We start from the raw sequence: 10,000 nt of genomic DNA on the forward strand, positions 1-10,000 counted from the left end.
CCCGCCCCCAGAGCATAAAGCCTAGCCTAATTTTGCTGTTGCTGTTTTTAGAGATTGGTTCTTGCTATCGTTGCCCAGGCTGGTTGGAACTTGTTATATAGCTCAGGGATGTCTTGAATTTGTGACAGTACTCCTGCCTTGGCTCTTGAATTTCTGGGATTACGCATATGCTCAATCATGCTTGCCTTTAGTCTAATCTTGAAAAGAAAAGGAAAGAAAAGAGAAAAGAAAAAGAAAAGAAAAGAAAAACTCAGACATCCCTAGCAGTGTCCTTCAAAACTAAACTGTCAATATCATCAAAATAAGTAAAGTCTTTGAGACTGTCATAGCTGAGTCTATAAGAATACAGTTCTGAGAGATGAAAATTCAATGTAAAGTACTATTTTAGAATAGAAAATGGATGAGGCAAAAACTTAGGAAATATGGGGAAAAAAACCCAAACCCAAACCCATGGACCTTAGCTAATGATGAATCACTGGTTTATTTTCCAGCTGATGCAATGGCTCATGTGAGGTTGAGGAAGCCGGTGCTGGGTGGTGGGTGTGCAGTGTGCAGTGTGTGGAACTTTGTACTACCTTTGCAATTTTTCTGTTCTAATAAAGGCTGCTTAAAACTATTCCACTTTGATCTTTGAGTCGACCGTTGACAAGGACAAAGCCTCTAACACGCTGGACTCCTTTGGAAGCTCTGGAGTCACAGTCAGCAGAGCTCCCTTAGCCCAAACCACTGATACCAGCATCCATTTTCCTTACTGTATGACAGCACTGAGGCAATGCAGCACTGTTGCAATGAAGAGACCAATACTGATATGTTATTTTATCCATGGTTCACGGGTTATGTTCATTCTGTATTGTCTACTTCTATGGGGTTGACAAATGTGTATGATAATGTCACGTTCACATAACTACAGTGACACACAGAACAGTCCCTAACAACCTGTTTTACCTAGCTACTCTTCCCAAGTCTAGAACCCTGACCACCAGTGATCTTTACCATCTCTACAATTTCCCATTTTCTACAATGTCACAGAATTTTGTACTCTTTACATTTATTCCTTCTATTGGGAACTACTATTCCATTGTATGGATATATTACATTTTGTTTATCCATTCACCTACTGATGGGCTCATGGTTGCTTACAGTTTTGGATAATTAGGAACAAAGTTTGTATAAATATTCATGTATATGCTTTCATATGAATGAACATATTCAACTTAGGTTATTTATAAGTTTTTTTTGTTTAATTGCCAAATGCTCTTGGATTTTTCTTACCTTTCTGTTGTTAATTCCAATTGTGTGTGTGTGGTATGTGTGCACATGTGTGCGTGGGTGCATGTGTCTATAAGTATGCATGCAGAAGCCAGTGGAGGACAATGGATGTCTTCCTCTTTCTTTCTCCACTATTGTTTTGAGACAGATATCACTGAACCTGAAGCTCACCATTACAGCGAGGCTCAGCTGTAATCAGTTCTCAGCCAATCAGTTCTCAGGATTTGTCTAGCCCCTCCAAGGCCAGGCACCAGGGTTAAGGGTCAGCATGGCCAGGCTCAGTTTTATGTGGGTACCAAGGATTCAAAGTTGCATCCTGTAGCTTGTACAGCAAGCATTCTTACCCACTAAGCCGTCCCCCTCACCCCATTACCAGTGTCTTGTTTAAGACATGACTTGAGAACGTACGTACTCTCAATGGTTTCTAGTCGGCAGGATTTGTTCAGGTGTGCCTTATGCCCGAGAATGCCGTCTCTTGTGAATGCTCCACATGCACTTGAGCGGAACATGCATTCTTATGCTCTCTGGCTAGTGTTCTACAGACGACGGTTGGTCCCTGAGACAGGCAGTGCTGTTTGGTTTGAGAACACACTTGCTCAGGGTCTCTGTGTGCTGGAGCTGTCCTTTATAGAGAGGTGACATCTCTGTTACAGTAGACTCATTTATTTATCCATGAAGTTCTATCAGTATGTGTTAAAGGTGTGTGTGCGTGCGTGTGTGTGTCTTCAAGTCAATTTCTTTTTTTTTTTTTTATAGAATCAGCTCCTTTTTGTGTGAAGCACTAGTATTATTTTTCTAAATATTCACGAATATGAATATGAAGCCATGTGGCCTTTGTTTGGGAAGCTTTAAAATCAGTCATTTCTTGCTTTTAAGTTTATTTGAATTTCTATGAATTTCAATCTATATTCTTTTTCCTGCTGGTCTGGGGTTGTTTGTTCTTTAGTTCCTCAAAGTATATGTTTAGATTACTGACTGAGATTCTTTCCCTTTTTTCAAACATAGATGTTTAGAGCTCCAAGTTCCATGAAGCCATGTGTATCTAATCTTGACACTGAGATATGACACTGTCATCTGTAAATTCATGCTTGAGAACCACACACGTAAATTAAAAGAAGAAGTCTCACAATATTCTAAGTAAATTCACAATTTTGCCCTGGGCTGCACTCATAGCGTCCCTGGTTTCATGTAGCTTTGTGTGGCCTGTAGGCCACGGGCCACAGGCTGGCCAAGCCCCCTGGCCAGCACTGCTTTAGCTTTGTTCCACATTTCTGTGATTTCACCCTCATTCATTTAGAAACACTTCAAAATTTCTCTTGTGAGTGCTCCTTTAACCTGGGAGTAATTCAGAAGTGTACTGCCCAGTTTCCAAACATTTTATAGTTTGCTAGGCCCCTTCCTAGTGTAGATTTCAAATTCTATGTGCTAGAAAATACAAATGATGTAGTTCCAAATTGAGATTTGTTTTGTGATATGACATATTGGCTTATTCTGTAGAAGCACCTTAATTTTTATTATTTATTTTTTATCACAATATGTGCCATAAAGCTTGGCCCTCAAGGCCTCTAGCGCACGAGTTTTAGCAGCCACAAGATTATGTGACCATCATTGTAATCCAGACCCTACAACATTTGCATCATCAAAAACCCCTGTGTTCATCAGAAGTCTGCCTTTACCACTTCCCTCAAGCCCTCAAACCCCAGGAACTGCTTATTTGGGGCATTCCATATAAAGGGAATCATACAATATGTGGCTTTTTTGCACTCAGCATCTGTTAACATGTAACAATTCTATATCCCTTTTCAAGGCTAAACAGTAGTTCACCAGGGGCATGCACCAATTTTTGTTTCTTCAGCAGTTGATAGGCATTTAAGTTTCTTTTTATGATTTTATAAATATTTATGCTGTGAATTTTGTGCAGAAGTTCTTAGGTTAAAGTATATATCTCCAAAAGGCATCTAAATCTATATTCTAGAAACAAAGGACCCATTTTTAGGAAACCGGATTCTGGACTCCTGTGTACTTCTATGTCCTTCTATGTATGGGCCTACCTAAGTTCCTCATTGTTTACAAATAGCCGTTGGGTTTAAAAAGTGGCCAAGAGGGCTGAGTCAATGCTCACCATGTGAGCACTGTTCTGCACGTTTAGCTTCTTCTGGCTATATGCCTCACCTTCTGTTCTGAACCACAGTGTAAGTGAGCTCTGTAGGGTGGAAATGAGCCATGACTTTCGTGGCCAAAGAAGCCAGGGCACACACACATACACACAGTATTTCTATTATGATTCAGGGACGAAAGGAAAAGTGATATGTTTTGTTTTGTGATTTTGGAGAAGCCATAGTAGAAATTCTGATCCAAGTTAGAGGGAAAATCATCTATCAACAGGGGATCTGTTGATGCCCAACATTACTTTGGTTAGAAAACGAATCCCACATGACCTCCCACTTTCCTCTCTTAGGGCCTTAAAACTTTCATCTCTGCTGTTGTCTGGGGAATGTGTTCCCCACCAGGGCCTCGAGCTGCAGGTCTAGCAGTCAGTCTAGGCCTGGCCTTCCTCTGGGGGGTGGTTCCCATTTGTCTCCCCTGTTGCTCTGGAAAGCTGGGTGGGCACCTTCCTCCCTGCTCTCCATTCTAAGATGGAATCTGAGCACACACTTGGTTACCTGATAAACTAGAGGCAGGCAGACGGCATTTCTTCATGCTACCTCCTTCATAAAGACAGAGTAAGGACTGCAACTAACAGGGAAGCAAGGGGAGAGAACTGCTGTACAGAAACAAGGGAAAGCCTGACTTCCAGTGGGTGAGACACAATGCTTACAACTATCCTGATCTGGCCAGACAAAAGCACACATGACTCTCAAACATATTTCTGTAGAATGAAGTATTCTATACCTGCTTGTTGAAATGTCCTCGAAGGGGTAGAGGATCTCGCCATTGTTACAGATCTCACAGATGAACCCTTTCTGGCTACAGAGACTGCAGCTGTAGACATGCGCGGTGGCGAATTTAATGACCTTGCCCAAGAATGGAGCCAGCTTTCCCTCTATCACCTGTGGAAACAGAAAATAAGGCCAGGAGGCCCTGCATTGAGAACACAGAGCCTTGCAGATGTGGGAAAGGAGGAAAAGGTCTCCTCTCCTTTCCCAACAGGAAAACCTCTAATTATAATTTCCCAGCAGTTCAAGGGAGACAAGGCCCAGGACTTTGCTCCAAAAGAACGAGTTTATCCACTGGGGCTTGAGAGTGAAGATGCGGAGCTTCTCTTGTGTTCCTCTGGTTTTTGCAGTGTGGTGAGGAGCATGGTGAACCCCACTCGAGACAAGCTCAGGGCTAGGGGGTGGCAGAAGAGGATGGAGGCAGGTTTGTAAGACATGCAGGGAAATATAGGCATGGTGCCTATGTGAGTAAGTCAGCAGCATGGCTATTTGATTAATTAATATGATTTCATCTCCACTCTCTCCCACTCCCTCCCCTAGGAACACACAACAAATATGGAAACATGGATTTCTCATGCTGCTGGTAAATGTAATCACTTAAAAAGGGTGTAACCTAGGATTCTGAGGGTCACTCTCAGTTTGTAATTTTATATTTCCTAACTTTTTTAATGAGAAAATTTTAAAAATGGGGATTTTTTACATTAAGAACAACACAAACAAAAATATTAGTCTACTTCTAAAAAAACAAATGACCTCAAAAAACCAGCCTGAATTCCAGCATGATGATGAGCCTCACTCACTGTATCTCACTCATTGTATGCTCCCCATAAGGCATGGGCCATCATCCACGAGATTGCTGATCCCAGCACGAGTTATGGATATACCTGTACCCCCTGTCCCGGGCACTGCACATATGCTGGCCTGCAAATATTGATGAGTTTGGAACTCATGGCAGTCACTTAACAACTGTAAACTACTATTACTACTACTCTTAACTACTGCTCATGGGCTTCAAAGACTTCAGCACCTCACACAGCAATAAGAATGACTCTGCCTTTTATTTCTGTACCATTAATGTCTGTTTATACGGGCTGACTTTTATAACAGGAAAAAAGGTGAAATTAACTTAGAGACTGCCATAAATAACTACCAATAGCTACCTGGATACCTTTTTTATTTTCAAATAAGTATCTAGTTAAAAATGACAATTTTACCTCCAATTAACACCTAAGGGAGACACAGTAATACCAGTAATACTTTAAAGAAAGTAATCTGTCCTTTATTTAAAAAGGGGGGGCTGGTGAGATGGCTCAATGGGTAAGAGCGCTGACTGCTCTTCCGAAGGTCGTGAGTTCAAATCCCAGCAATCACATGGTGGCTCACAACCACCCATAATGAGATCTGATACTTTCTTCTGTGTACTCAGTTATAATAATAAATAAATCTTTAAAAAAAAAAATGAGGCTACACTAGAGATGGAAATGGAGAAGCATTTTAGGCCTTAGGAACAATACCACGATGCTAACAATTCCAGCAGTGGTTAACTCAGGAGAGAGGAACAAGTCAGAGATGCCAGGTTCCTGCTTTGTATATTATGTCTTTGCTTTTTTACAGTAGTGAATGTATATTACTTTGCACTGAAATACATAGAGTGAATATAAAATCAAGTGTACTGCTTTTCAGGGATGGATCTTTTCCTAACAGGGAGGTAGAGATTACAGTGGCTGTTTTCTGAGCTAGGCCAGGATGCAGTCACCTTATTTCCCTCAATAACCTACAGAAGGCTGTTGGTACACTAGACCTGTTTTAGTTCTGTTCTCTCGGGGACCATGAACTGTCAACTCTCAGCTTAGCTACGATGGAGGTAAAAATCCGTTGGTGATGTGAGGGTCACTGAAATACAGCCTTGTTACAATGAAATCCAATGCCTAAAAATTGTTCTCATTTTGGGCTTGTACCACAGTAAGAGCCAAGATTTTAAGCTCTACTAAATACAAAACAAACAAAAAGGCTTTATATATTTATGTTCATTTAAAAAATACTGGTAGTGCTATGTTATTTTAAAATATATAGTTAATATGTTTGGAGTTATATAAAATTTATATTGAGAAAAATGTATATATTATCAGTATTGCTGTAGACAAGTATCTACATAAGACTGTTAAATTGATTGTTGTTTTATATCAACTTTTATAATACTCATTTTTATTGTTATAATATTTTATAAATTTTAAAGAATATGACAAAAAAAGGTATTGTAGTTATTGAAGGGGGGGTCTCTGGGAGGAGTTGGAGTACAAAAGGGAAACAAGAATGTGATTTAATTCTATTTACTTAAAATATGTTTTTAAATGTTAACAAATCAGATAAATTGAAATCATGTATCCTTTCTCATCATAATGCAATAAAACTTAAATCAATAAAAAATAAATTGAAGCAAATCAAATATATGAAATTCAAATTAAAAAGATAAAATAAATATCACACATTTTAAAAAAAGATATAAGCCATCACCACACAATTCAGCCATTCAAATTTTGTTGTTGTTGTTGTTTTTTGTTTTGTTTTTTTCAAGACAGGGTTTCTCTGTGTTGTCCTGGCTATCCTGGAACTCACTCTGTAGACCAGGCTGGCCTCAAACTCAGAAATCCACCTGCTTCTGCCTCCCAAGTGCTGGGATTAAAGGTGTGCGCCACCACTGTGAGAACATTTGACCACTCTCATCTATAACCTAGCACCTCCACATGGGACAGCTTAAGAGAACAGGCTGCTCTGAGGTAAGCATTGAGCCTTATTTAAAATATTCCCTCCCTATCAGGCACCTGAGTTCCTGTTAACTGAGTGAGGATGCTTTCCTATGTTTCCTTGCTACCCGTAGTTGGACGTGGGGTTGTCTGGATGTCACAAACACTTTCAGTCACTGTGCTGTGCGAGTGAAGTAGGAGCACCAAGCCAGCACTGGCAAAATAGCAGGCAGTTCAGTCACTCTGGACTCTGTCTTACCTTGTACTTGATCAGCTGCTCTTTTGTCATCTCACGTTTGTGGCCATGTTCCTAACGGCTAAAGCTGCTTAAAGATTTTTTTCCAGGAAAATGAGGTAATATTCTCAGGTTAATTTTAGAATTTATAAACATCCCACTAATATTATGGAAAGGAAAAACTTTATACTTGTACATTTCCAGGGATGAGGATCTATTCTGCCCTTGAATGCAATGACTAGCAGCCCTGGGAAGAGGATTGGCCTCTAGTCTAGAGGTTGCATCACTACGAAAAGTGGGCTCCATGTGTGCTGTTCTGTACGGTTCCTTTTAAATTATAAGTAAGATATGCCTTTATGTGAATAATGGCTCAAAACCATACAACTGCCCTGCTGCCCACGGCCTTCCCCCTACCACCTAAGGGCCACACACCTCTGAATTCCACATCCTAGTCATCTGGTGTGTCTTAAGTTGGGACCCTATTCTGAAAGCACTAGGAGGATGGTGCCTTAAACAGGCCCAAAGCATAGTCTATTCCCTCGGGGTCCAGCTGGGAGTGAAGACCAGAACACAGCTATCAGGACCCCGCCACACCCTGACACAGAATGCACAAGGCATAGTTAAACAAGGGAGGGTGTTCTGTCCAAAAAGTACACAACCCGAGGAAAGTCAGATGGGAGAACTGAATTCTGCTGTCACCTGAACTGCTGTGCCTCCATGAGTGACAACAGTCCTCCATAAAGTTCACCATAAAGAAAATCTTCCAAATGTTCTACCCAGGCTACAGTTGTTCTCCTGTAACAGAGCACCCCATACCTGGCTTGTAAAAAGCATTCTTTTTGTTGTTGTTTTGATCTTGCCATGTAGACTAGCTTGGTTTTTTTTTTTTGTTTTTTGTTTTTGTTGTTGTTTTTTGTTTGTTTTTTTTTACTTATTTTACGTATATGAGTACACGGTTGCTCTCTTCAGACATACCAGAAGAGGACATTGGATCCTATTACAGATGGTTGTAAGTCACCATGTGGTTGCTGGGAGTTGAACTCAGAACTCCTGGAAGAGCAGTCAGTGTTCTTAACTGCTGAGCTAAATCTCTAAGACTAGCCTGTTTTTTTTTTTTTAAAGATTTATTGATTTAATGTATATGAGTACACACTGTAGCTGTACAGATAGTTATGAGCCTTCATCTGGTTGATGGAAATTGACTTTAGGACCTTTGCTCGCTCTGGTCAACCCCACTCGCTCTGGTAGACACCCCCACACCCCCATCCTCCCCCGCTCAGTTCCTGCTTACTCTGGCCCAAAGATTTATTTATTATTATTATATAAGTACACTGTAGCTGTCTTCAGACACACTAGAAGAGGGCGTCAGATCTCATTACAGGTGGTTATGAGCCACCATGTGGTTGCTGGGATTTGAACTCAGGACCTTCGGAAGAGCTGTTGGTACTCTTACCAGCTGAGCCATCTCACCAGCCCGACTAGCCTGGTCTTAAACTCACAATATTCCTGCTTCAGCCTCCCTAGTACTAGTTACTGGTATAAGCACAAAAGTATTTTCTTAGTAAAATTGGTCAAAGATAGTTAAGAAGAGAAAGTAGGTGGCACAGGTTTGCTTCCTGACAGCTTAGATGTATTTTTTCCAGTGCAGAGTAGATGGATTCATTAAAGGGTCTCCAGAGAAGCTGAAACCACAAAGCTTTTTTCAGCTATCATACTTCATTGTCTCTGGGTTTGGTACTGTGAGGCTATTCTGAGCACAAATGGTAGTTATCTACCTCCCAGCTGGGAGATTCTGGCAAGTTACTAAGCTCCCTGAGCTCTAGTTTCCTCAACTAAAACTAGCTAATGTTTACATATAGGGCCGAAGAAAGGATCAGGCTTAATATGCTGGGCACTGGAAACGCTGTGTCTAATGGTACTTGGTCAGTGACTGCTGCCTTCTCTTAATTTAAATAAAAATTTTCAATAATTTAGATTACTTTTCTTACAAATACCTTAGGTCTATATCAGGGGTATGAAAGAAAGGTATGGCCTGCTGGTGGTGGCGCACGCCTTTAATCCCGGCACTTGGGAGGCAGAGGCAGGTGGATTTCTGAGTTCGAGCCAGCCTGGTCTACAGAGTGAGTTCAAAAAAACAAAACAAAACAAAACAAAACAAAAAAACAAACAAAAAAAAACTCCCCAAAAAACCAAAAACCAAAAAAACAAAAACAAAAACAACCAGAAAGAAAGAAAGGTATGACATTCACATGTCAATTTCTGAAAGGCAACACATTGTTCTTCTGTTTGGATGCAATAAGGAAGGACAGGAAAGTAGACACATCTTTGCTGCTGATATTGTTCAGGTCCACAAGAGAACAGAGCATGGGTGAACATCTCACTCTGGCCAAGGCTAAAGGTTTGGTGATACACTTAGCATATCTCGAACTCAATTAAAATTACATCTTAGCAATACCTGGCAATTGTCTCTTACTCCTTTCTGACTTGCAAGCAAGTTAGTCACAGAAAAATCTAACTGTAACAACCCATCAAAAGTCGGAAAGACTTCGTCTTCAGCATCAGGTGCTTTTGTAACCAGACGACCAACTGGCTCTGTAACAGGAAAGTGGGCCTGTGGGATGAGGCTTAGTTATCTTTCCATTTATTTCCTGCAAACTGCATGTCTACGTGAATGATCTCAGGACAAAGCAATTAGCAGAAACACATGAAGCTCTTCCACTCGCCTCCTTGCCCTCTGTACTCAACCTCGTCCACTCTCTCCACGTACCCAAGTTTTCCTTGAGAAAAGGCAGACGTCCAAACTACAGTCAAAGTTT

At 40.8% G+C, this 10,000-nt stretch overlaps 1 protein-coding gene across 2 annotated transcripts in view; it reads right to left on the minus strand.

Annotated features, from left to right (window-relative positions):
* Plekhm3 (pleckstrin homology domain containing M3) overlaps nucleotides 1-10,000 on the minus strand; it is a 160,826-nt gene that overhangs the window by 22,960 nt on the left and 127,866 nt on the right. The window contains exon 7 of one of the 2 annotated variants that reach the window (XM_031367753.1): nucleotides 4,162-4,319. The exons of the other annotated variant lie outside the window; for it this stretch is intronic. Within the exon in view, the coding sequence (XP_031223613.1) occupies nucleotides 4,162-4,319 (158 nt within the window). The remainder of the gene's footprint in view (nucleotides 1-4,161; nucleotides 4,320-10,000) is intronic. 2 annotated transcript variants of the gene reach the window in all.

Source organism: Mastomys coucha, unplaced genomic scaffold (genome assembly GCF_008632895.1).
Source record: "Mastomys coucha isolate ucsf_1 unplaced genomic scaffold, UCSF_Mcou_1 pScaffold14, whole genome shotgun sequence".
In the NCBI taxonomy this organism is placed as follows: domain Eukaryota; kingdom Metazoa; phylum Chordata; class Mammalia; order Rodentia; family Muridae; genus Mastomys; species Mastomys coucha.